General features: G+C 41.2%; 1 protein-coding gene across 2 annotated transcripts; it reads left to right on the top strand.

Moving 5' to 3' along the window:
• On the top strand, positions 1-27,187 carry mrpl39 (mitochondrial ribosomal protein L39). Of its 2 annotated transcripts, none has more exons than XM_080203388.1 (10): positions 1-251; positions 3,361-3,567; positions 4,771-4,910; positions 7,114-7,213; positions 8,026-8,093; positions 13,174-13,286; positions 14,627-14,692; positions 16,192-16,345; positions 18,613-18,660; positions 18,808-27,187. In XM_080203388.1, exons 1-10 carry the CDS (start codon positions 209-211, stop codon positions 18,856-18,858), a joined length of 990 nt encoding a protein of 329 aa, XP_080059514.1. In that variant the 5' UTR covers positions 1-208; the 3' UTR covers positions 18,859-27,187. The 2 variants fall into 2 exon arrangements, with proteins under 2 accessions (XP_080059514.1, XP_080059515.1); XM_080203389.1 differs by having other exon boundaries at positions 18,613-18,664.
• Positions 27,188-27,511: the final 324 nt, after the last annotated feature.

Genomic DNA, 27,511 nt, shown 5'->3' with positions numbered 1-27,511 from the left:
GCCGCCGTGCATGTCAAGCGACGTGAAGCTGCCGGGTCAGCGGAAAGGCGGGGCTGGGTTTAAACAATCTTTAGGCGCCCTGAGTTCGGCTGGTGACAGAGAGGTTGTTTGGTAGCCACTCTTGTTTCGTTGCGGTGTGGCTGACAAGATTATTTTGGTTTTTTGACCGCGAATCAGTTTGTGTTCCCCCTCCCCCAACTTCAGAACTATGGCTGCTAGTTGTGTTCGCCGGGTTTTGGGTCCGTGTGGGAGTGAGTATCTGACATTTGGTTCCGCCTACTGTTATATCCTTCTGATACGTTAGAATTTCTTAGAAATTTACCACAGGTAGTATAATCTATAATATTCAGTGCGAATTATAGTGTGCAGTACGACGCAGTCAGCGATGTGAAAAAATTATTTCTTATACGACATAACCCACAAAACAATACAATCCACAATCATAGAATTATGTAACACAGGCAGAGGTCATTTGGCCCAATGGGCTTTTTGATGAAAGAGTTGTCCAATTTTAATTCTGTTTTCTGGAATCTCTCATTCCTCTTCCCATTCCGCCCCCCTAAAAAAAACCCTGCAAATTAGTTCCCTTCACGTATTTTGTCTGTACCCTTCACAGTAAGAAGTCTCACAACACTAGGTTAAAGTCCAACAGGTTTATTTGGAATCATGAGCTTTCAGAGTCTTCACTCACTTGATGAAGAAGCAGTGTTCAGAAAGCTTGTGATACCAAATAAAACTGTTGGACTTTCACCTGGTGCTGTGAGACTTCTTACTGTGCCCACCCCAGTCCAATGCTGGCATTTCCACCTTATGTTTACCCTTCATGTACGTGTCCAGTTGCTTCTTGAAAGTTCCTATTAAATCTGTTTCTACCACTCTTTTTTTCAGCTGATGCATTTCAGCTCATTGCAGCATGATGTGAAAATGTTTCCTAGTCTATCAAATTCTTTTGCCAATTATTTAAACCTATGACCTCTGTTACTGGCCTGAGATGTGTTCATGCAAAATGTTCACAATATTTCAGAGGAGCTTGTACAAGAGGTTTAGCATAACTTCCTTGTTTTTCTGTTTAGTGCCCCTATTTGTTAAACTAAGTATTCCACGTGTTTTCTTAATTTCCTTATCAACTTGCCCTATTATCTTTAAAGATGTGTTAACATGAACACCCAGGTCCCTCTTCTTGCAGCTCCCACAAAATTGTGTGGATAAAATTATACCTACCTATGTAAACTTGTCCTCCTACTGTGCCTTTAGTTGCCTGGGCCCTAAGCTCTGGAATCCCCTTACTCAGCCTCTCAATCTCTCCTCTTGTAAGATGCTATTTAGCATACCTCTTTGTTACTTGGCCTAATATATCCACACATCACTTTGTATACACTCCTGTGAAAGGACTTGGGATGATTTGTTCAAAGTTCTACATAAATGTAGAAGATTGTTGTCACGCTGGTTCTCCATGTTTTACCTCCAAAAGTACATCTCTTCAAATTTATCCCTGTTAAGTTAGTTTAACCATTTCACTAATCTTTCGATGCCCTGAAGTTTGTTCCATTTTCCTCGCTATTTATTATATTGACAAATTTTGTATCATCCACAAACTTTGAAATGTATTCCCTATACTGAAATCGCAGTCACTTTTACATAACACAAAAAGTAATTGTCAGGTCCCTGGGAATCCCACTACATTATAATTCTGTTAGAAACCACCTCTCTTTGCCAAATCTCTGCCTCCAGTTCCTTACTCAGTTAAAGATCCAGGTTATCACCCCCTGCTCCATTCATCAACCCCCTCTGTTATTTCATCAAAGAAATTCAGTTAAGTTAGTCAAGCATGATTTGCCTTTCTCAAACCTGACTATTTCTTGTTAATAACACTTTTCTAAAGGAGAGTTAATTTTGTCATTGACTCTGGTGTCCATTAGTTTATCTATTGCTAATGTCAAACTGAGTGGCTAAAGTAACCAGATTAAATCCCCACCTCATTATTGGAAAAAGGGTAAAACATTTGCACCAGTGCCACATCCAAGTAGCATTGGAAGATTGTGGCTGGAACATCTGTGACTTTCATCCCACTGTTCCTTAGCAACCTTCAATGCGTCCTGTTTCGATAGGATGACTTGTGCAGTTTGAATGATACCAGCCTACTTGGGATAAAAATAAAGGAAAAGATGTTATTTAATATCTTTGTTTTCCTCCTACTGTGACATTAACTCATCCTCTTCTTTCGTGAAGAGAGATACAAAGTACTTGTTCAGTATCTCCATTGTGTATTCTTCCCCCGCAAGCAGTTTTGCATTCTTGTTCCTAATCAATTCCTTTGTTCTTATGTTTCCTTTTATGTTGCTTACTGATATTGCTCCTTGCACTCATTCTGTCTGGTTTTCTGCTGTATTCTGGACCTGACATTTGTCATTAACCTGCTTTTTATATTTATTTGAACTTTTGATTCCTTTATTGCCATTACTTCTTCTTGCTAGCGCAGCTGTTGTAGGGTCACTGCAGGCAGATTGTATAATTTTATTATGACAGGTCTACATGGGCACCTTCCAATTAAATGTCAGCTTATGAATTTATATAATGGAGATGGAAAAGTAAGGTCAGAGAGTGGGAGTTAATTGAAGGAGGGCATGCAGGTTAATTTTAAACCATGCATTCTGGGATTTCTTTGCTGAGTTATGGTTAATATTGGGATGATAGAAAGAGAATTCTATGGCCATTGTTGCTGCTGCACTACCAAGCTTGATGTGACAGAATAGACGAACATTTTCCCTGCACTTATTCTATTTTGTTGCATCCTATATCGTTTGATATAACAATGTGGAGAAAGCTTTCTCAGTCATGTCATGGCAATAACAGGTGGCACCTTACACCAAAGGGTTTGATAGATAGGGAGATGGTGAGAAACTCTTCCCGCTGGTTAGCGACCAAAGAGTACAGATGTGAGGCAATTGGCAGAAGCACCAGAGGAGCGATAGAATCTTTTTTAAGCAAAGTGTTGTTATGATCTAGAATGCATTGCCTGAAAGGATGGTAGAAGCAGATGCAAAGATCTAATCCAAAGATGTGTGGGTTAGGTTGATTGGTCATGCAAAATTTGTCCGTGTGTCAGGGGGACTAGCAGAGTAAGTAGGTGGGATTCTGGGAATAGGACCTGAGTGGAATTGTGGTCAGTGCAGATTAGATGGGCCAAATGGCCTCCCCCTGAATTTTTGGGATTCTATAGTAACTTTCAAAAGTAAATTGGAAATGTGCCTGAGGAAGAATTTGTAGGGGAAAGAGGGGGAGAGTGGAACTCATTGGATAACTTTTCAAAGTTCGTGCTGAAGGCTTCTGTGACCAGGTTTTTTTTTGTCTCCTGTCCAGGATTTCTTTCGACATCTGCAGAATCGCACTTGACGAGCACAGAGCGACTTCTGAGACGCAGTGAGCTGTTTGACAAGGAGAAGATTCGACAGCGAGCCTTGGTCCCGCGGATTGAGAAAATTGAAGTTAAACATGTGGGAACGCCTGATACTGGAACAGTCTTCATCATGAACAAGGACCTTTCTACCCCCTACAACTGTGCAATGCGTAAGTAGGTGCTCGAAAAATTAGTAAGTAGTTTAGGCTTTGAGCGGTCCCATCAATGTTACAGAGGAGAAGAAGAAGCAAGGTCATGAAAGAATTTGATTGAAACAATTTTATATTGGAGCGAGGATAAACTAGATTCATTATAGGTTGACCAGGAGAGGTGTGATGGTAGAGCAGGACTTGGTGTGTGTTTGTACAGAGAGTTTTAAATGTGCTGAAGTTTGCAGAGGGTGAAGCCACTCAGGAGAGCATGGGAATAGTCAAGACTGAAGGTGCTAATGGCATAGGTGAGAACCTTACCAGCTGATATTGTGGGTGGGAAACTGTTATAATGGGGATGGATGTGATGCGGCCTTGATGGAGAGGCGGTGGTTTGAAGATTGTTTTCAGCCCCAGTCACAAAGACTTCAATCTTTTATGTCCAGTTGGAGGCAATTATGGCTAATCTCAGACTACTCAGGTATTTTGACAGCAAAAACAGTGAAGGGGACAGTGATGATGGAGAGGCAGGGCTGAATATTGCCATCGTACATCTGCAACCTGGGCCCATATCTAATGAGGTCCAGAGTCCTCATGTATTTGTAGAGGAGTAGGGGCTTAAGTATAGACACTTGAAAGACAGCAGAGGTCACAGTGTGGAGACATGATGAGAAGTTATTGCTGGAAATTCTTGGGGCTTTCGTTTGAGAGGTGAGTGTCGAATTGAGTATGAGCTGTCCCACTGAACTGGACAACGAGGCAGAGATGTTCGAGGAGGATCGATGTTGATTGAAGCAGAGGCAGCAGAGAGATATTGATCTAGTCCAGCAATGCCTCAATTTAAAATCTCACTTCTTAGCGCATCCATCCATCTCTGTAACTTCTGTAAATTTTTTCCAGTTTTACAGGCCATGAAAATTCTGCACTCCTCCAATTCTGGCCTCTTGCACATCCCTGATTTTCATTGCTGCACCATTGTGGTTGTATCTTAAGCTGCCTGGACCATAAACTCAGAATTTGCTCCCTAATCATCTGCCTGTCCAGCCCTCCTGCTCGCTTGCGCTCTACTTTAACCAGCACTTTCAGAATCTCTGTTTGACAAAGCTTTTTGTTAGCTACCCACATATATTTATAAATGGCCCGGTGTCAAAATTTCTGTGCTTTTAGAAATGTGAATTGCTGGATTCTGAAACCTCTTCAACTCTTTCTTATCCCTGTGCACAGATATGAGTGAATGGTGTGTAAAGCGTTCTATACTTGCACTGGTGGATGGAGAAATCTGGGACATGTATAAGCCCCTCAACAAATCCTGCGACATCCAGTTCCTGACTTTCAAGGATGAGAACCCTGACGAGGTTAATAAGGTAAACACTCTACCCTTACGTGGACAGAGGTGGCAAAGTGGGGAGAAGGAATAGAATTTTACAGCTTTATCTTTCTTCTTGACACAGCTTCACAGGCAGGAATTGTACTTGAGATCCTCCTGGCTCAATTCCATACTTGTGGCTGCCTCTGAATTGTGTTGTCACTGGGAAATGTTTTCTTATGCTTTAGTCAGTTGTTTGGGGGAAAGGATGTTGCAACAAAACCAATTTGTCCAACTGTAATTTTTGGATGTGTTTTGGCAGAAAGACTGTGGCGAAGATGCTTGTTTGCCACTCTGCACCCTGCCCCCTCTACGATGAGCCCATCAGCTATAATCTGGTCTCTTGAGAGAGAGAGAAAGGGAACTTAATAAAAGAAGGCAGCAGAATCATTCTGTAAGATATCACATGTTAATTCATCATGACAAATTGTTCTCGCTACAGCCACCATCAGTAACAAACTTGTAACTACAAGTACAGACCAAAATGTCACCTCTGTAGATAAGCCAAGCTGGTAAGAACATTTTATGGTTCCACAATTGAAATGAACAAATATGAAAAATTCATGTACTTGCTATACTTCAAAATGGTTTTCTTATGTCCAGAAACTTGAATTGTCCACTAAACATTCTTCTTGTAGTGTCGCAATTTTAAACAGATACTTCTTACCACATACCCAGTCATATCTTTGGCAACCCTTCTACAGTCAAACAAGTGACTAGTTATGAAGACATCTTTCTATTTGTTCATTGCCCATGTCTTCTTCTCACACTTATAGTTGTTCCTGTGCTGCATGTTTGTGTTTATTTGTCCATGTGCATACGAAGCTCTGAATGCAGCGTCATCTTCCGCCATTCAATCTCATTATGTTACCTTTTCACACAAGGTGCTGAAACTGTAGAATTTCTCCCCTCCTGCAGTTTTATAAAACTTAATCGGGTGCTATCAAATTACTGCTCCCTGATTTACCTGGTAATTTTCTGGCTGTTTTTAACTTCATTCTGCACTTTTGTAGCTGTAACAACAGCAACTTGTAATGATTTAAAGTGGAGAACATGGATCAAAACACTTTTGCAGAAGTGTAATCCAAAATTGGATGCCAAGCTTAGAAGGCAATTTTGGGAGATTGTATGTGTGATTCAAGTTGGTTTTAGGAAGGCAAAGAGATGGTGATGGCAGTGTGGTTTAGAGACAGAACTCCAAAATGTTGGTTTATGTTGGTATTGTTGATCTGATTTCAGATGACAGTGTGTGCTGGAAGGGTTGTGGTGAGAGACTGTTGGACTGGAGGAGGTTAAGGGAAAGGGAGCAGTGAGACTATGAAAGGGTGTTTACATGCACAAGAATTTCAAATGTTGAGGCTTCATTGAGTTGTATAGTGCAACAAAAAAGGCCCTTTAGCCCAACATGTCTGCACTGGATGTCAGACACTTACCCATTCCAATCCGATTTTCCAGCACTTGGTCTGTAGCTTGTATGCTACGGTGTTTCAAGTGTGAGCAAATATAGGTCAGTGAGGACAAGGGAGATGGGCAAGTGACACTTGGTTCAAGACCAAATACAGGATTTTGAGTTTGGGGAAAGCTGAAGTCTTACGAAGGGAGCAGAATTGGATGCTGATATGGAGAGCATTGAAGCAGTTGATGAAGCAGTTGATAAAACAGTGGATGAGGGTTTCATCAACTAATTGAATTAGGGACAAAGTTGGATGATGTGAGTATGAGCTTTTTGTCAAAGTATCTCATCTGCCTTATCTCCTCTTAGCTTTTTCCTTTGGGCAAAGTTTAAAAAAGACTCTTTTCTGTTTTACCTGTGTTATGTCACCAAAATGGTGTTGTCAATATACTTGTGGCATTGGCGGTTATGTGGAGCTGAGTGTAAAAGCAGTCCTTTGCTTACAAAGCTCCAGGAACAATGGTGAGATACTGATCCAGTGAAACTGTCTGTACCCTTTGCTCATTATAGAGCAGCTTTTGCTGAGAATCCAGCAAGCAGTTAGAATGTAGGATCAAAGTGTGATCCCAAATATAGGGCGAATACAGAGAAAAATGAAATGGACAGATTAAAAAGAATCCGAGTGTATTCTTTCATTTATTTTGAAGGCGAATTGGAGATTTTGTATAAGCTGTCCCATCACCTTCCTATTTTTGTGGTGCTTGTGAAGATATGATTTAATGTTTACTCTGCATTTTTTTTTTAACAGGCTTACTGGCGGTCATGTGCTATGATGATGGGGTATATCCTTGAAACAGCATTTAAAGATGAGTACCATGTTGAACTGATCAGAGCACCAGATGTACCAGGTACTGTGTATGTTTTTAAAGGAAACGGAGCTTATCTTATTTTCTTAGTTATGACCTGATTAATCCGACCGTCAGTTTACCATTCTCTTGGCTTCCAGGAAATGGTGAGAATGTAGAAGTTAGCAACCACTTGGAGTACTTGAGGAGAATAGTAATGGCACATTTAAAGGGAAGTGAGATGAACACAAGGGCAAAAGAACTGGGAGGATATGCTAATATGGTTAGACAAAGTAACAGAAAGGGGATTTGTGTAGAACGTTAACATTGTTGTGTTGTGCTAAATGGCCTGTTTCTGTGCTGTACATCTTGTGTGATTCTATGTTCCAAAGATGTGCAGGTTAGGTGGATTGGCTATACTAAGTTGCTCCTTAGTGTCATGGGGATTAGCAGGGTAAATAGTTGGGGTTGCAGCAATAGGGCCTGGGTGGGATTGTCGTCAGTGCAAGCTTGATGGGCCAAATGGCCGCCTCCTGTATTACAGGGATTCTATGTTTGGTCAATGGATAACCTCAGCCTGATGTGACATCGAGATGAAGAGCAGGTGTGGGGATGTTATTATACCTCCTATGTGATTTTGGAATAGACTGATAGGCGGCAATATGTAATTGTGGCATGTTTCTCGTCCTGTTGGGCATTCCCCTGATTGTTACTCAGAACACTACTACAGTGTTCGCTGTCTCCCCAACATGAAAGCGATGGCCCTAAACGGGTAAGGATTCATAGGCTTGAGAAAGGCACTGCCCCTTGTCATCAGTAATGGCGTATTTTCCGTTTTGAGATTATTACGGTGTAAGATTTACTTTCTGTCGTAGTGATTGCTGGAGCTTTCTGTTACGATGTGATACTGGATGAACGGCTAGATGACTGGACGCCCTCAGTGGTAAGTGTGCTGTTATTGCTCACCCCGACTTAGAGCATCCACAATTAATCTATTGTGTGACTTCTCCACTCCCCCAATCTCCCTTTCCTCTACACAGCGCAGACTGTGACTGAATTTCCAATATTTGTGTCCAGACCACAAGAAAGATTGTCCCTGACTGCTGTGGGATTGCTCATGATAAGATGGGGGTGAAATAATCATATTATGACGTATCACTTGCACACCATTATTCTGCTGTGAAGGTACAGCCATGTCTAATTAGTATGCTGTTTTAAGGCCATAAAATGTAATGCAATTAAGCATGATCAGTGTCAGATAATGGCTAATTAGGTCCATAAATAAGCGCAGGTCCAAGCTCAGCTAGAGGTTAATTGCCATTGGTAAGGGAAGTTTGTAGATTTCCAGGTTCTGGTGAACTACTTAAGCTTCTTGATAATCTACTCCAACCCTATAACCCTCTGAGCTAGCTGTGTTCCTCCAATTCTCACCTTTTGCATATCCCAATTTTAATCTTCCAACATTACTGCCTATGCCTTCAGCAGCCTAGGGTCCAAACTCTAGAATTCCCTCCTTGCAGGGTGGCCTGATTAGCAGTGCTGCCTCTCAGCGCCAGGGACCCAGGTTTGATTTCAGCCTTGGGTGACTGTGTTTCTCTTTGTGTCTATGTGGATTTCCTCCCATGGTCCAAAGATATACAGGGTCAGATGGATTGGCCATGCTAAGTTGCCAATTAGTGTCCAAAGATGTGTTGGTTAGGTGGATTTGCCATAGTAAATGGGTGGGGATACAAGGATAGGGCAGACGGGAGGGATTAGGCAGGATGCTCTTTCAGAGAGCTGGTGCAGACTTGTTGGCCGAATGGCCTCTTTCTGCACACAAGGGATTCTATGGTCATCCTCCTCTAAGATGCTCCTTGACCAAACTTTTGGTCATTTGCCCAAATATCACCTTGCTTGGCTTGGTGTCACAATCTTGGTTGCTAAGACATTTGTGAAATTTTGTAGGTGCTTTGCAGGGCTAACGCCTGCTATATAAAAGCAACTACTTGATCTTGTTCAGGACAAATGTAACCATAGCTGGGCTTATTGTAATATGGCACTCATTGTGAAAACGCAGAATCTAAATATATATGCCATTTTAAAACCTGTCACTTGCCATGTGATGTCTCCGTCTGTACTAAGATAGGCCTGTTGGGAGCAGATTGAGTCATGCAATCCAGAAATGAGCTGAAGACGCGTGCAAAATGTGAGCCATTGATCACCTGGGAATAAAATGTTCTTCACAGCTGAGAACAGCCAATTAAGCACAGTCCGGCAGTTGAGGTGGGATCTTCCTGCTTGTTTCCTATGCTTGTAGGGGTAGTTCACTGTGAGATACATTGCAGGTAGATAACTGAAGCAAACCCTAAGTTCTCTATCTCCTTTTACGTTCAGGAACTTGACCATTTTGGAATTGGAGCCATTGTAGATCATGTCCTACATATCAAATATATCTGCGAGGTATAAATGCCACACTTTGTATGTGATACCTGTTCTGTGTTCAAAGTGCTGGCAGGATCCTGGAAAATGTGGATCTTGCGATGAAGTCAGACTAGATGGTGAAATACATCTTTGTTTCCAATGTGCCAGCTCAGCCCTTAGCTGATTGAGGACTTGTGGGAGTCTCTGATTTGTGACTGGCCAAAACTGAGATTATTTATTCGGTAAGGCAGCATACACATTGGGCTGGATTTGAGCAAGACAGGAAATTCCCGCCTGAGGTCAACAGACGTTTCCATTATCTGTCTCTCGCCTGCTCCGATTCCATGGCGGGCGGGACGGTAGAATTCTGGTGACTGAGAAAGTTTGCCATGAGCACGCAAAGGCAAAGTCAAGGTGTTGGAAAGAGGGCAGATGCCTCCAAACTGCCAGACTGTTAAGACACCACCCGCCCCTCGTATGGCAGAGACTGCAGTTTGTGCATTGGTCTTATCAGACATCCCAAACTCAATGAACCTGAGCGGGAGCAAGTTTTTGATCCCGAGGGACTACTTAAGAAGGAGAAAAAGGCATCATACCCGATATATAGTGGAGAATGATAAGAGCATGGAAGTTGCTCTCCCTTATCAGGCGTGATTTTAATAGTGCATCTTGGATTCTTTCCCTTTGTTAACAAAAAAAGCTTCATTTTTCCTGGGTGTCGTTTAATGTTCTGACCACATGGTGTCACCCTCGTCACGTTCCCTCACAAAACTGCCGTAAATCTCCTGACAGCTGTGAGATTGAGAGGCAGCCTCCATCACTGCAATGCTTGAAGTTCATTGCCTGGAGGCAGAGTGAAGGTTCTGCTCACAGTGAGCTGTAAACTTAACGTTAATGCCTTTTATATCAAATGGTGATCTTGGCTAAAGCCACAGTGCGGACCTCTCTGAAATGATAGAAAGCTTTGTTCAGACCAGGAGAAATGTGTAAAGAGTAAAAGATTCAAGGCAGCTGCTTTATCTCAGAGGCTTTACAAGCAGCTTTACCTGGAGTATTTATCTCCTTGTTTTGAGTGGGGCGGCAGGGGGGTGTGTTTGATACTTGGATGGAGTGAAGTTGAATTCTTGTAACTTGTGTGAGGAACAGTTTAAGGAAGATGAATTAAAGGCAAGACGAGAAATTTCTGTTGTTACCTGAAACGTGCTACTTGTAGGGGTGGTAGAAACAAGACTTCATAGAAGTTTTCAAAAAGCAATTGGATATTTATTTGCAGGGAACTAACTTGTAGATTTATGGCGTTTTGGACTGTATTTGACAGTACTTTTAGAGAAGCAACACAGATGCAATAGGTTGAATGGCCGCCTCTTGTGCTGTAAAATTATGTGCTTCTGTACTCTTGAACATTGGAGAGAATGTAAGACTGGACATAAGACACGCTTGCCTAGTCACTAGAAACCTTGGAAATCTTTTCCTCAAAAGACTGTGTATGTTGGCACAATTGGAATTCTCAAGACCGAGACAGGTTTTGGTTTGGTGAGGATATCGAGGTACGTGGCGTTAAGGTGGGCAAAGAAAGTTGAGGTATACATCAGCTGTGATCTAATTGAATAGGTCTGATGGGCTGAATGGCCTACTCCAATCGTGTTCCCATTTTTGATTTCCATTAGGATGGGAAGTGAGTATCTAAGGAAGATGCATTCCAAAATATACACTTCTATTGCTATCACGTTCCTGAAACATCCCAAAGTTCTTCATCCAATTGATTACTTTTGCAGTCCAGCAAACATTGTTGCAAGGGTTGCTCCAATTGCCTTTGCTCAGTCCACTTTGACACAGAGGCCAGTACTTTCCAATTTTGTTATTGAGGATGGAGATGGATGATTTGGGAATCTGAAAAACGGGAGGATTAATTAGTTCAGAATTAATTAATTGTTCAGAATTTTCCCAAACTCAACACTTTTCAGACTTCTTTTATCAATAGCGAAAGTCTAACATGAGTTCTAACAGAAGGCCCAGAAGTTAGCAATCCAGTTTACCATACAGATGCACCATAGAAAGCATTCTTTCTGGTTGTATTGTAGCTTGGTGTGGCTCCTGGTCTGCCCAAGACTGCGAAAAACTACAAAGGGTCATGAACGAAGACAAGTCCAGCCTCATATTCATTAATTCTGTCTACGTTTCCTGCTACCTCAGAAAAGCAGCCAGCATAATTAAGGACCCCATGCACCTCGGACATTTCCTCTTCTATCTTTTTTCCAATGGAAGAAGATGGAAAAGTCTGAGGTCACATACCAACTGACCTAAGAACAGCTTCTTCCCTGCTGCCATCAGACTTTTGAAGGACTTAGTTTGTAATAAGTTGATCTTTTTCTACACCGTAACTATGACTGTAACACTCCTGCTTTATGAATGGTATGCTTTATCTATATAGCCTGCAAGAAACAATACTTTTCACTGTACAGCAATGCATGTGGCAATAAATCAAACCAAATAAAGAATGTTCTCCAAACCCAATTCAACTGCTTGCCTCACCCCGTAAGCATAGAACTCCAGTACCACCTTTAGACTTTTTAAATAAGCCTTTAAATTTAAAAAAACCTTAAGCATGCAAGATTAAAGTTACAGTTAAAACAGTCTTGCAGAAAACACCTTCTCCCTTCTGCCCCAGCACCAAAAACAAGATAAGCTGACTTTTTGGTAACAGTCCTTTGATAGTTTTGTAACTATAATGATCCAGTAATATAACCAAAGTCAAGGAATTGTTGTCTAAAGAAATACTGGATGACTTTGCAAAAGCTTTCACTTTGATATGGAATTCCAAAAAAACAGGTTCAGAAACAAATTATTTTTCAAAAGCCCTTCTGGCTTAACACTGGGTGGCTATCTCCAATTCTAAACTTTCACAGCTTCTCAGCACAAAAGGATTGGTCTTCAGTGCTTTCCCCCACAGCCACCAGAACTCAGTTAAACATCCTTTCTTAAATATTTATCTTCCTCCTTCACCTTGGGTTACGTTGCCCCCGAACACCTCTTAAACTCAGCTTCTCCGAATATAAAAATATTTCATGGTTTTTTTAAAAAAATTTTGCCTCTACCTTTGGGTTAATAAAAAAAAACCTCTGAACTCTCTTTCAAAATTCAACAGCTGAAAAACCAAGTTTCCTCACTTATTTCTCAGTGCAAACTTTAGATCCAACTAATTTACTTGCAACTCAAATTCACCATAACCTCTCATTAAAGGTGTTAGGTTGGTTCATTTGTAACCTTCCTTCTTTTGGCCCTCACTGACAACTTATCTCTAATAACCTTCACCTTGTTTAATTAACCTTAAACATGCAAGTGGCTTTCTTTACTGGCACTAAGTACCAACAAGATCCCAGAAGTATATTTAGAAAAAAACTCTTGTCACACGAAGAGAAAAATGGATACAAAAATAGTCTGCATGAATAGTCTTGTGCTGCAAACATCCCTCATCCTTGTATGTTCTTGTTTCTTGGTTAACATTACATCATGTCTTTGGATGCAGACCTGCTGCCTCCACTTTAGGTGGTTAAGGGTAGGACTTGGTTTGGTGTATAAGCCATGTTCTCAGCCTTGTGTTTCTGTCTTGTGTATTGCAGGAGAACTTGCATTCCCTCACTAAAGAGGGTCACCGGCTTATTCATAGAGATTTACCCTTTGAATCTTTGGAGGTGGCACCCAAGGTTGCAGTGGAAATATTTGCGGAAAACAAGTAAGCATGAAGATATCGGAGTGGTCACTTTTGGACAGCTCCAAATGAAGTGGACAGCTGCTGTGCTGCGTATCAGACAGTTACACAGTGCCGTATGTCTGACTCTTTAATTGACCTCTGTTTCCCCTGACAGCCAACCACCCCTCTATTTTCTTCTTCTCACCCAAAGATACTGAGATACAATTCCATGGGTTCTGACAGTCTTGCAGTCCCTTGCCCCATGACTATTTTTGATATGTGAATTTTGGATAGTGTTCAGTCACACAGTTTATCATTTAAAAAAAAACCAGCTCTCCCAGGGATGCCATCATCCTGCCATCAAATGTTACTGATCGGGAGCCCTGGCTAATGTATTCTTCATGTCCCTGCCATTTTGGGTTTCTAGTAGCACCATTACTATCATTCTACCGTGAATAGCCAGAATGATCTGGGATTATATCTGGCATACTCTGGATGGAGTGTCAGAGAACTTTGATATTTCTGCTTTCATTTGTGAATTGATTTTCTAAATTAATTAATTCCTCTATACACAAGAAGGAAAGTAGAATGATCTATTGGTTGGCCAAAGGCTGCCCTGAACGACTGTTCAGACTTTTGCACCTCTGTGTACTGCAGATGCTTCATTTTTACACTAATTACGCTCCCATGTTTAATGTGGGGAAGCACTTAGCCTGTGATTGGTCTGGTCTAGTAGCTTCACTAGCCTATCTGAATGTGTTAAGGTTGTATTCAGTGTCCCTGACTGACGTCTAGGGTTGACTTGTGCAGCTGCTGTTCCAGAAGCAAGCTGGATCAAACCTCCTTCCTCCAAGAAGGGTATCAGTGGGTCAGTTTTTTTTCTGGGACATGTGCACATTGAGAAATTCCCCTGTTTCATTTGGGGAATGAAAATCTAAAATGGTGGTGCTGCACCCTGGGGTGAGCATTTGGGGAAATACTTGGTATCTCGTTTCAGAGAAGGTGCCATCAGGGCTGTGTGACCACCTACTGTTTTAGGTGGTTGTATAAAGAGGATGATGTAACTATTGATTGGGAAACTGAGGTGATTACTCTGATGTGCATTGCATAAGTATGTTCATGTTTTTGATGGTTTTCATTTGAGTTAATGAATTGTGTGTGCGTGTGTGTGTCTAGATTTGCACTTGACAATTGGTGAGCATATTCAGTAATTGTATCTCTCCGTGCAAGGAGGCAATGAATATGCTGCAACTTAATTCCTGTGTCTTGATGTGGCTTCATGGGTGTGAAAGTGAATATTTGACAAGTTGCAATAAATGTGACAAAATGTACATGCAATGGCAGTTTGTACAGAATGCTAACATACCTGAACCTCTTCACAGACACAAGTTAGCTGTGATTGAAGAGCAGGCATCCCTCCATCCCAATAAACTTGTAAAGTTGTACAGGTGAGAATTGCTTTAACTACTCTGCGATATTGTCTACCTCAGTACAGAACCTGTTGTTTATAAATGTGGAATATATAGGGAATGGGGAGAACAATCTTCTGCATTGTTGACCCTACAAACTCCGTAAAGGTGAGCATGAGGTATCCGTTTGGAGCAAGTCCTCCTGAACTTTGAAGAGCACCTGGTGTAGATTCTGTCCTGCTGAACTTGGATATTGGATTGGGAGAGTGTGTTTAGAACTGTCAGACTCGCATGAAGCACGCATGGTGGGAGCAACTTGAAGTGGTTTGGTTAAGAGGTTGTTTCCCCGACTTGTATGTCTAGAACTAGAGGTCATAACCTCAGGATAAGGGTCAGCAACTTACGAGTGAACTGAGCAGAAATTTCGACACTCAGAAGGTTGTGAATCTTCGGAATTTTCTATCCTGAAGAGTCTGGATGCTCAGTTGTTGAGATTGAAGCTAAAGATCATTAAGAGTTTTAGATGCTCAGGGAATTGAGGAATATGTGGATTGGGTGGGAAAGATCAGCATTGATCCTATGAAATGATGATAGAGGGTGTGGATGTGTAAGCTGGAGGGTGGGCTATGAGTCAAGCAAACTCCTTTTTGTTCCAGATAGTTACTTGAGCATTTTTGTAGCTCTTTTTGTAGTCACCTTAAGTAAGTGAAGAGTATTAGATCACACACCTGATGTGCGTCTTGTGATTCCCTTTCTCTTGCGCTCCTGAGTTATACAGTTTGTCATTCAGGTATCCTACAGTCATTTAACATTTAATTTAGGACATCTAGTAAGTCCCAAGTTAAACTTTTCTGTAGGCTATTATGATAGAGTTGGCCAACTGTTGAATTAAAGTTGATTTATTAGTCACAAATAAGGCGTACATTAACACTACAATGAAGTTACTGTGAAATTCCTCTAGTTGCCACATTCCGGCACCTGTTCGGGTCAATGCACCCTAACCTGCACATCTTTCAGACTGTGGGAGGAAACTGGAGCACCTGGAGGACACCCATGCAGACACGGGGAGAACGTGCAAACTCCACGCACACAGTGATCCAAGCTGGGAGTTGAACCTGGGTCCTTGGTGCTGTGGGGCAGCAGTGCTAACCACTGTGCCACCCCAGGCTTGAAAGGTGTGGTGCAATGTGATCATTAGGATTTCAGTAAGGTGTAATGGTGGGTGTGAAATTTTCATCGCGCTTCCGCATTTTGGATCTGAAAAACCGTCCACTGAACGGTTAAAAATTATGAAACGTGTGCAAGGATTTAAATGAATCCGACTACGTTAAAGTATGCAAGCGATTTGAAGTAACTCAAGTGCCCAACAGTAAAGATCTTTGGCTTGGAGTACACAAAATAAGCCTGGTAATAATACTGGAGAACTAGTTTGAATGGCCTGAATCTCGTCAAATATTCTTTCCTTTTGAGTTTGAATATGAACAGAATGCTCCCTTGCACCAGAATGTGAGTCTCTTGATCTCTGCCTGTCTCTACAGATGCGGGGATTTTGTAGATGTCAGCAATGGACCGCACATTTCCAGGACCAGTGTCTGCTCGCAGTATGAGATTACTGCCTCACATAAGCTGAACACAACCCAGTCTGGACTGGTGCGGAGATTCCAGGGAATCTCTCTGCCCCTTCAGCTGAAGGTAAGCAGACAAGGTGTTTGAATCACTTGAAATGGGAGCACTCTGCCTTATTTAGCCTATATATGATTAGTAATATGACCTGTGTCCTTGTGCAGTGGTTTTGTCTGGTATTCTGTGATAATCGTGTAGGTTAGTGTATCCAGCTTCAGTAACTGGTCTCTGCTGATCAACCCGATTATGGATTAGGATGCTACCAATAACTGAGGAAGGAGGTAAAATCAGTCACAGCTCAACTGTAGAATGGTGAAATGTCAGTGACTGAAACATTCCAGTATTGGCTGACTCGGGAGGTAAGAACTTGGATCAGGCCCTATCTCCATTGGAGAACAATTGGAGAAAGGCCAGTCTCCTGGTCCCCACACGGTCAGGTTATAGAATGGCACTGGTCGAGGGTAAGGAATAGGTGGCCTTGACACCAATGGGTGAAGCTTTGTTGACTGTAAACTGAATTGTTTCATCATCAGTAAGTAACCCTCTGGTTATTACGTTCCATTGTTATTGATAAAGCTGCAGGAATTAGTTCTTTGCTGATTTAATCCTTCATTGCAGACATTACACTGTCTGCTGAACGTGAAAAAATTGCCAACTGATTGCAAACAAAATTAAAAGCCTCAAGTACACAAGAATGGGTGGACTAGGTGGCTTTTTTTTTTAACCCCACAGTACTAATGACTTTGTAACTTTTTCAGAAGGGAATTGGGTCAATACATGAAAGGAAAAAAATTGCAAGTTTCATAGAATACAAGGAGGTTTGGCCCCAGCTGCGGTATTGTGTTCAGCTTTAGGGTCCACATTTTTGGAAGAAGCTGTTGGAGAAAGTGCAGATGAGAATGATGAGGAGCTTGAGTAATAAAGAGTTTTTTTTTATTATTCACTGGATGTGAATGTCACTGGTTGGACCAACATTTATTGCCTTTGAACAGAGCAGCTTGCTAGGCCAAAGGGGCTGTTAAGTGTCAAACATAAGTCAAACCAGGTAAAGAGTGCTGATTTCCTTCTCTGAAGGGCATTAGTGAACTTGATTTTTTTTATACAATAATCGACAATGGGTTCATGGTCATCGTTGAACTTTTAATTCGAGATTTTTATTTACCCATCTAAAGAACAAAGAAAATTATAGCACTGGAACAGGTTCTTTGGCCCTCCAAGCCTGCACCGACTATGCTGCTCGACTGAACTAAAACCCCCGACCCTTCCAGGACCATATCCCTTATTCTCATCCTATTCATGTATTTGTCAAGACACTCTTAAAACTCTCTTCCATTACCTCCCCCAGCATCGAGTTCTAGCCACCCTATGTGTCTTTAAAAAAGTAACTTGCCTCACATGTCTCCGTGAAACCTTGCCCCTCGCACCTTAAACCCGTGCCCCCTAGTAATTGACTCTTCCATCCTGGGGGAAAAATCTTCTGACTATCCACTCTGTCCATGCCCCTCATAATCTTGTAGACTTCTATCAGGTCGCCCCTCAACCTCTATCATTCCGGTGAGAATGAACCAAGTTTCTACAACATCTCCTCATAGCTAATGCCCTCCTTACAAGGCAACATCCTGGTAAATCTTTTCTGTACCCTCTCCAAAGCCTCCACATCTTTCTGGTAGTGTGGTGAGCAGAATTGAACACCATGTTCCAAGTGCTTTACTAGTCCAGTCACAATGCCTCTGCTTACCTCTGGCGGGAGACTGTTACCCTTGGAGTGAGGAAGGCTGAGTGGAGATTTGGTAGAGGTCTTTAAAACTATGAAGGGCTTGGAAGAAGGAGATGGGGAGAAATTATTCCAACTCATGAAAAGGGTTAAGAACAAGAGGGCACAGATTGAAGTAAATGGTTACAGAAGCTAATGACCCTGAGAAATGAGAAATTGGATGAACAGCTTCATTGCATTATTCAAATATAAATCAGTTGAAGTCCAAGTTTAGCGAGCCACAACCAGCCCATGGACTGTGGATTGCACAAACCTTCATCCTGAGAGTATTGAAAGATGCCAAAAGTGAAAATGTTGGAAAGTCTCAACAGGGCTGGCAGCATCTGTGAGGAGAGAAAAGAGCTAATGTCTCAAGTCCAGGTGACCCTTCGTCAAAGCCCTTTGTTATTTATTGAAAGATACCAATCCTTTTTCTTGTTTCTTCTGAGGACCATATGGTTCAGTGTTGCACAATAATGAAGGGTTCAAGTTGCAATTTGATCCTTTTAATTAATCCCACTTCTCCTCTTCAGTTCCTTGTGATGTAACAACCCATTTTTTTATTCCCATTCCCTTTCCATAGACCCTTTACACTGTGTGGGAAAGGCTAAGGCAGAGATCCCAAAAACTGGTGAGTTGAAAAAGTTCAGTTTAACACCTTTAATTGTGTATTTATTTTAACTTTGCACAAGTGATTATTAAATATTGGTTTATTTTAATTTTGTTGTGCTTTGGTGGGGGACAAATGTTGTATTTCACCATTTCCTCCGTTCTGCAGATCACAGAAGACAAAATTCCTACAGAGGCATTGGAAGGAAGAGCATCGTGATCAGATTGCACAAGGAGACGGGACAGGGAACATAAACCAGCTGGCTTTTAAAAATAATTATTGTAATATAAGTAAATGGGCTAATTATGTACACAGTAAAATGTGAAATATCGCCCTCAATGCGTTTGTCATGTTGAAGAGGGATGTGTGCAGCATGTTGTTGTGATCTGGAATGCACTGTGTAAAGGCTAATGGAAACAGATTCTCTGTAAAATTTAAAAAGGAAAATGGATAGATATAAATTTGAAAAAGAGAAGCCTGTTGGACTACAGGGGCAGACTGGAGACAAGGACTAACTGGTCGTATGCATGATGGAGTGGATGGTCAATGTAGGGATTAAGACAAAATCTATCAGGACTGCATTATATTTTCTCAACTTTTATGAAGACACTAATCTTTTAGCTTACATTTCCTCTGGGCTGATAGTTGTTGGGTATCCAGCCCTGAAAAGCCATATGTCTCTGTGTGCTCCAAGGTGGAAAATTTGAACATGAGTATGAACTGACTGCTCATCTTAGATAAAGGTGATGTCGGATTTGGCTATGATGCCTTCCTAAGGCGTAAAAGCATCCTCAAATAGCCCTGTGTTAGTCAGAATCAGAGAGAGAAATCTGCCTGTAAGATGTCAGAGCTTTTTTATTCTCCTAATTGCAACTTTTAGATATTTATAAAAAAATTAATTTTTCACAGGTGCTTTGGCTAAATCAAAATTTTTAAAATAAGTTTTTTTTTTATCCATTAATCCTATGGAAGATGTAATGCTATATATCCTCTGGTCACTAACTGAATGGTTACAGCATTACAAGGATAGTTTTTGCCCGAAGGTTAATTAATGGGGAGATTCGTCAGCTTGGCTCAGTGGGTTTAAGCTCCTCTTCAAAATATGATCTGGGATGACTCCCCAGTGCAACATGCACCACCTTGTTGTCAAGAGGTTGTGAGACATTATGCTGACATCCTATCCACCTGTTTTGTTGATTCAGATAGATCTTAAGATATGATGTGGAGTTGCTGGCATTGGCCTGGGTAGGTAAGAAGTCTCTCAACACCAGGTTAAAGTTCAACAGGTTTATTTGTGTAGCACGAGCTTTCGGAGTGCTGCTCCTTCATAAGGTGAGAACTTACCACTCACCTGATGAAGGAGCAGCACTCCAAAAAGTTCCTTCTCAACTCTGATCTAAACTGCACCCCCCTACTCCTGCTATCCTTTCTAAGCGGGAAGAATCTCTCTACCTCCAGCCTATCCATCCCCTTCATTATCTTATACGTCTCTATAAGATCCTCCCTCATCCTTCTAATCTCCAACGTGTATAGACCTAGTCTATTTAGTCTCTCTTCATAGTCCAACCCCCTCATCTCTGGTATCAACCTAATGAACCTCCTCTGTACTCCATCCAAGGCCAATATATCCTTGCGCAAGTGCGGCAACCAAAACTGCACACCGTACTGCAGCTGTGGCCTCACCAGTACGCTGTACAGTTGCAACAAGACCTCCCCACTTTTATATTCTATCCCCCTCGCTATAAAGGTCAACATTCCTTTCGCCTTCTTGATCACCTGCAGACTGGGTTTTTGCGAGTCGTGCACAAGGATCCCCAGGTCCCTCTGCACCGTAGCATGCTGCAGCTTTTCGCCTTTTAAATAATAATCCCTCCTACTACTATTTCTGCCAAAGTGGATAACAGGAGTGGGTCATTTAAAACCTGTTCCATTATGCTGGTTTGGTGAACTAATTCCACGTGCTCGCTTTTGTTCCGTAGTCCTCAATAACTTTGGTTAACAAAAATCTCAATCCCGTTTATAATTATCAACTGATTTAAATTCAATTACCATTTTTCAGACAAGTGCTCCAAGTTTATACCACCAATTGTGTATAGAAGTGTTTCTTAATTTCACTTGTTTTTAAAGTTATTAGTGTCACAAGTAGATTTACATTAATGCTGCAACCAAGTTGTTGTGACAATCCCCATGTTGCCATACTCAGGCGCCTGTTTGGGTACATTGAGGGAGAATTTAGCATGGCCAGTGCACCTAACCAGCACGTCTTTTGGGCTGTTGAAGGAAACCAGAGCATCTGGGGAGAATGTACAGACTCTGCATAGACAGTGACCCAAGCCAGGAATTGAATCTAGGTCCCTGGTGTTGAGAGGCAGCAGTGCTAACCACTGTGTCACTTGTAAAAGGATGGGCTCTAGATTTTAGACTCTTGCTTCTTTTGTTATAAACTCCCCAACCAGCAGCAATACTTTCTCTGTCCACCATACCTATTTTCCTTAGTATCTTGGAAACCAATCCAATCTAATTTTCAGAGAACAACAGCCCTCAGTTAGCTGGTCTGTTCAAGTAGTTTAATCCTTGGAGTTCAGGAATTATTTTGGTAAATCTGTGTTAATAGCAAAGCAGGGGAATACTAAAATAAATATCATCCATTTTTGGATCTTCGCAACAATCCAAATAAAATAGAATCAGGATCAATAATATATTTCAACAATGACATTTCAAATGATCAAAGGATAGCAAACGTACTGTTTATTTTTTTCTTTTAAATCCTTTTAAAGATGCCTTGATGCAATTTGAAGGAGAACTTCTGCCCTGGGCAACATTCTTCCATCAACTAGTGCTATCACCACCGTATTAAATTTGTTGTTCATCTCATTTCTGACCTTGGAATTTAAGAAACAGGTCTGAATTTGTGTTCATGCTCCACATAAGCCTCCTACAATACTTACCTATTTATCTCCATTGCCACATCCTTGTGTTATTTTTCCCTCTAACCTATTTATTTAGCTTCCACTTAAGTTCATTCTATGTTATTTGTCTCAAGCGTTTTTTGTGGTAGCAAGCCCCACATTCTCATCGTTCTCTGGGTAAAAATGGTTTCCCTGACCTCCTTATGGATTTATTAGTGGTTAGTCTATTGGCACTAGTTTTGGGCTCCCCTGTGAGAGAAAACATTTCTCTTGGGTTTACCCTGTCAAACCCCTTCATAATTTTTAAGTTGCCAGTTCAATTGCCCCTAAACCTTTGCTTTTCGCGAGGAAATAACTTCAGTCTCTTGCTGTGTGAAATAACTGCCATTTTGGTGTCGATGCCAAAAGTCACCCCCACTTCAAAACAATTTATCCATTGTCATTTGGAGCCCTGAGGTGATGTGATAAGGTGCTATATCAATGCCAAGCTCTTTTGTTTGAATTCCCAAGTGAGGGATTGCAGAATATTAACTTCTGCCATGAATGTTGTACAGTATGCTGTCAGACTCCCCGAGGCTAGGTAGAAGTTTTTTTTTTGAGTTGGATAAAGCAAGCGTAGAAATAGAAGTAAGGATTTAGTGTAACCCACACACACTTGCAGTAATTACACAATACATTCTGAGACTAAATGATTTTGAAGGCAGCTTTGATATTGACTGTAACTTTGGTCACAGCTGAAGCCTTTCATTCTAGACTAAAGAATAAATAATATCCACTGTAATTTAAAGTAAGAACTGAATATCTTGCTGTCAATACAGCACAGTGGGAAGGAGAGGGAATCCTCAAACCCACATTTTCCCCTCCAATCCTGAAGGAGTCAGCGTGGTTTTTTTAGGTATTGACCCTTCTCTGGTTCCTCAGTTGGGTGCCTTCTGTCAGGCCTGAAAAATTCTTAATGATTCCCTAATGATTAGCAACCAAGACTTGATTTATTTTGTTGACCTTGATAACCTTTGTATGAAGTCTACCAGGTCTTGACTGTCTGTCTTTAAAACTGCCCAGCTTATTCAAAATTTCTGTCTGTCTCAGTTGCTTCCTCTGCTTGTCCCCTTTACTAGCCATTCGACAGTTGTACAAAGTGTCGCAACCTAGAAAATAAATAGCATGTTTGCTATCCCTCAATCATTTGAAATGTCATTGTTGGAACCTTTTATTAACCCTACTGTTTCTTCGTTTTCTTGGATTGTTGTGCAGACCTAGAAATGAATGATAGTTACTTTAATATTCCCCTGCTTTGCTCATTTCATGTTCTGCTTTTTCCTGAGCAGTGTCTTCCTTTGTCTTTATATGCATGTTCTTCTACCATGCTACCTGTTCCTTATCTTCGTTGTCAAATGCTTTGCGGATCCATGAGATTACAAAAGGCTACATAAATGCAATTTTTTTTAAGGTTTTAAGTTTTTTTTAAGTTTGTTTATTAGTGTCACCAGTAGGTTTACATTAACACTGCAATGAAGTTACTGTGAAAATCCCCTAGTCGCCACACTCCACCTGTTTGGCTATACTGAGAGAGAATTTAGCATAGCCAATGCGCCTAACCACATCTTTTGGATTGTTGGTGGAAACCAGAGCACCCGGAGGAAACCCAAACAGTCGCTGGGAGAATGTATTGACTCCGCACAGAGTGACCCAAATTGGGAATCGGGCCCAGGTGCCAGGCATTGTGACACTCTCTCATTCATTCACCTTGCAGTATAAATATCTCCCATTTTCTATGCCTTTTAGCTTTGACACAGGGTCGTCTGGACTTGATGTCAGCTGTTCTGTCCTTACAAGTGCAGCCAGACCTGCTGAGGCTTTCCAGTGCTTTCTCTTTTGGTTTCAGATTCCAGCATCCGCAGTATTTTGTTTTTATCCAGTGCTAATCACCATGCTGCTCCTGATTATAAACTGTAGGAACGTAGGAGGCCATCGAGCATGCTCCGGCATTCAACATTATTATGGCTGATCATCTGCTTCAGTGCGTTTTTCCAACACTGTCCGTGTATCCTTTTATGTACTGGCCTTTAGAAATCTGTCAATTTCTACTTTATGCATGCTCCATGATTGAGCTTCCAAAGTTCTTGGGTAGGGAATTCCAATGATTCATATCCCTGAGTGAAAGAAAACTCTTCATCTCTGCCCATCCCTTGGGGATGCAAAGCAGGCAGATATTTGGACTGGATGAATGACTATTGGAAAATGTGCTACAGTTTGTTTATTAACCCTACCCAAATATGAATTTTACTCTGAGTCTCAGCACAGTATTTCATGTAAGTTATGTACATATGGTAGAAATTGAGAGTGGTCTGTAGGAATATCTGGTGGTGTGTTCCATAATCTGTGAGTTTGGAAAGACGGTTTTCTGACTGTTGTCTGGGCCATTCAGCCAAGCAGCTGTTGATGTCTCTGAATTGGTTGCTGTTTGACTTCTTGGTTCATTGTATGTGTTGTGGTTAGCTAATGCTACCATGCGTCTCTAAAGGTATCTTGTCCCTTGAAAGCATTGATTATTAGAACATTTTCCATTATGCTCTGAAAGACCTCCAGTATTTCTCAATCCCCATAGTTCACTTGAGGAAGAATAATCAGGTTCCATTAGAGAGGAGATAATAAGCTGAGCCCAAGGCTGTCCTCTAACACTCCATGTTATACAGAGTCACGTGGAGCTGGTTTTACTGAATAGTGATTAAGTGTAGGACCATTGCTAATTTGAGTTCTGTGTCATGTCTCCTCCACCCCCTCCCAACAAGCCAAAAATGCTGACCTAAGTACCAACAATAGTGCTCTAAATACAATTGTGAGCAGGAAGTTTGCAGATTTATTGGTAATCTGTAGTGTCTTGATTGTTCCCTTAGCTGAGATATTTCAGGATTTGATCTGAAAAGAACTTGCCACTTTCTTTCACTCTTATTTGTGCACTATTCCTTCCATTGAGTCATTGGGCAGCTGATTTATTTGTGAAGACACTGCCAATGGTTGTCATGTATATCAGAATAAGTGCAGCAATTATCTGGTTCTCTTGGGCCTATTTCTGAAATTTCCACACAGTATAGGGAACACTGGACAACAAACTGAATTCCATGTGTTCAGTATGGGGGTCAAGTGTTGACTAATAATCACTTCTCTATCCTATCTTATACAGCATTGCAGTTGATGCTGCTGTCAATTTCTGATCCTGCTGTTGGGTCCCAGGGCTGGATTTGGGCTGGGCTCCTACAGAAGTGTTGGCAGTGTGCCAACTGACAGTGGAGGATTCAGAACCTTGACTACCTACTCAAGATGGCTATGCAAATTCAAAATGTCAAAAACTTCAGCTACTCCCACGCACATCTGTTGACTTTTGTTTGATGCGTGAAATAATGTGCGTAATAATCTGCATGACACTAAGAGGCAATTTGCTCATCTTAGAGAAAATGTCAGCATTGAAACTTCCATTTGGAGTCTTCTGAATGCGCATCTCCAGTGGTGCATGTGCACAATCGTTGAAAGGTTAATGATTGAATTTCTCCGTTCTTGTCTTCTTTGCGACCCTCAAACAAGAATAAGTTAAAATCACGGTGATGAAGTATTTGAGAGCATAATGTCTCATCTAAATGCTGGATGAGTTAGGAATGATATGTCAATGGCCTACTGATGACTCTAAAGCAAGTATGTTCCATCCATTTTAATATGATTAAGCAGTGGGAATCAAGGGAGAAAGTCCCTGTGTTGTTGAATGAGAGTGAAAGCTTACTAGATGAGGATGCAATGGCTTGATATTAAGTTTGGGTTTGAAACCATGTAGATTGAAGGGATGAAAGGAGTCTGGAGGCTGAGATGACTTTTCAGTGCAGCAAAGGTACAGGTGATAAAGTGTGAGAGGAATTGTGCTTTTGTATAAACATTGACAGGAAGTTCAGAGACACAATCAGTGAAGATTCTGAATGAATTGATTCTAAAGGGGTTTGGTAGGGTATGTGCAGAGTGGTTTTCCCGAGCTGGAGAATCGAGCACGTGGGGACACAGTCTAACAGTAAGGGGCTGATCAGTTCCGAGATAAAGAGAAATTTCTTCACTCATCGGGATTGCAATATTTTGGAATTCTCTCCACTAGAGTATTGTGGATCATACATTATTGAATATTTAAGGCTAACCTGGATAGATTTTTGGCCTGTCAAGAGAATCACCAGCGTGGATGGGTAAATGGAGCAGAGGCAAAAGATTAGTCATGATTGTATTGAATGGTGGAGCAGGCTTGAGGTGCCATATGATCTACACCTGCTCCAATTTCTGATGTTAAGGTCTTATAAAGGTTTGCTATGATGATGAAGAAAGGTAGTGTAGAAGAGAGAAGGTTCATCTATCAAGTCAGTAGATTATTGTACCTCATTTGTCCTTTGAACAGTCTGCCAAAACAGACCTTTGGCACTGAATGATGGATGGGCAGAGCTAAGTGAAGCTGGGAGTTGTGTAATTGTAGAATCAGAATGGAACAGAAGAATACTTTGTTCAGAGACTGATTTGATTTGATTTGATTTGATTTGATTCAATATTGTCATATGTATTAACATAGTGAAAAGTATTGTTTCTTGCACGCTATAGAAGGCTTACCATTCATGGAGAAGGAAATGAGAGTGCAGAATATAGTGTTACGGTCATAGCTAGGGTGTAGAGAAAGATCAGTTTTTATTGCAAGGTAAGTCTATTTCAAAAGTCTGACCACAGCAGAGAAGAAGCTGTTCTTGAGTAGGTGGGTATGTGACCTCAGACTCTTGTATCTTTTTCCTGATCGAAGAAGGTAGAAGAGAGAATGTCCAGGGTATGTGGGAGTCTTTAATTTTGCTGGCTGCTTTGCTAAGGCAGTGGGAAGTATAGACAGAGTCAGTGGATGGGAGGCTGGTTTGAGTGGTGCATTGGGCTACATTCATGATCTTTTGCAGTTCCTTTTGGTCTTGGGCAGAACAGGAGCCATACCAAGCTGTGATATAACCAGAAAGAATGTTTTCTATGGTGCATCTGTAAATGTTGGTGAGAGTCATAGCGGACATGCCAAATTTCCTTAGCCTTCTGAGAAAGTTGTTAGTGGGCTATTTTTAACTATAGTGTCAGCATGGGGGGACCAGGACAGGTGGTTGGTGATCTGGACACTGAAAAACTTGAAGCTGTTGACCCTTTCTACATCATCCCTGTTGATGCAGATAGGGGCATGTTCTCCTAATGACTAACCATGTTTTTGAATTATTCCCAAATCTTCCAGCATCTTGCAACAATTAATAATCAATTTCTTAGCCCAAATGATACAAAGTTGATAAGTGATCCATTAGATTGATATCATATTATCCTCTAAGGCCAGTTATCAAATCTGAGATATATCTGGTCCAAACATCAGCACTAGGGTGAATTTCATGTTTCATTGTTGTCACAAGGCTGTTGACTGTACGATGCTAGAAGGAGAAGTAATTATAATCTTAGAACATAATAAATAAGAGAAATACTTTAGAATGTTTTATTGATATCTCCTTTTAAGTTGCAGCATATTTTCTCAAACCTTCCATTTGCTGAAGCTGAGGAGAAACCATTCAAAATTGGAATATTAGTGCAATAAATTACAACAATGATTAAGGACATTTTTTGCTTTACTTAGATTAAAACAAAGTGGTGGTAGTACACAGCACCTCTTGCATTTCAGATACTAACCAGCCTACTTGCACTGTCTGTCGGAGTGCCAGCATTGAGAGCTTTCTTGATGACATGTTTCAGCTGTGTAGATAAAAGTCAAACTGTACCTCAAGAAAAATATATTGGTTCTGGAGGTTTGAAACACCAGTTTGCACTGGGGCCAAAAGAGTTAATTATGAGGACACATTGCACAGACAAGGCCTGTGTTCCCTAGAGTGTAGGTAGCTCTGATGTCATTACCTAGAGGAGTCATCAACATTCCA

This window comes from Carcharhinus amblyrhynchos, chromosome 15, assembly GCF_965287045.1.
Source record: "Carcharhinus amblyrhynchos chromosome 15, sCarAmb.v2.hapA, whole genome shotgun sequence".
In the NCBI taxonomy this organism is placed as follows: Eukaryota; Metazoa; Chordata; class Chondrichthyes; order Carcharhiniformes; family Carcharhinidae; genus Carcharhinus; species Carcharhinus amblyrhynchos.
This window is presented reverse-complemented; position numbering and strand designations above follow the sequence as displayed.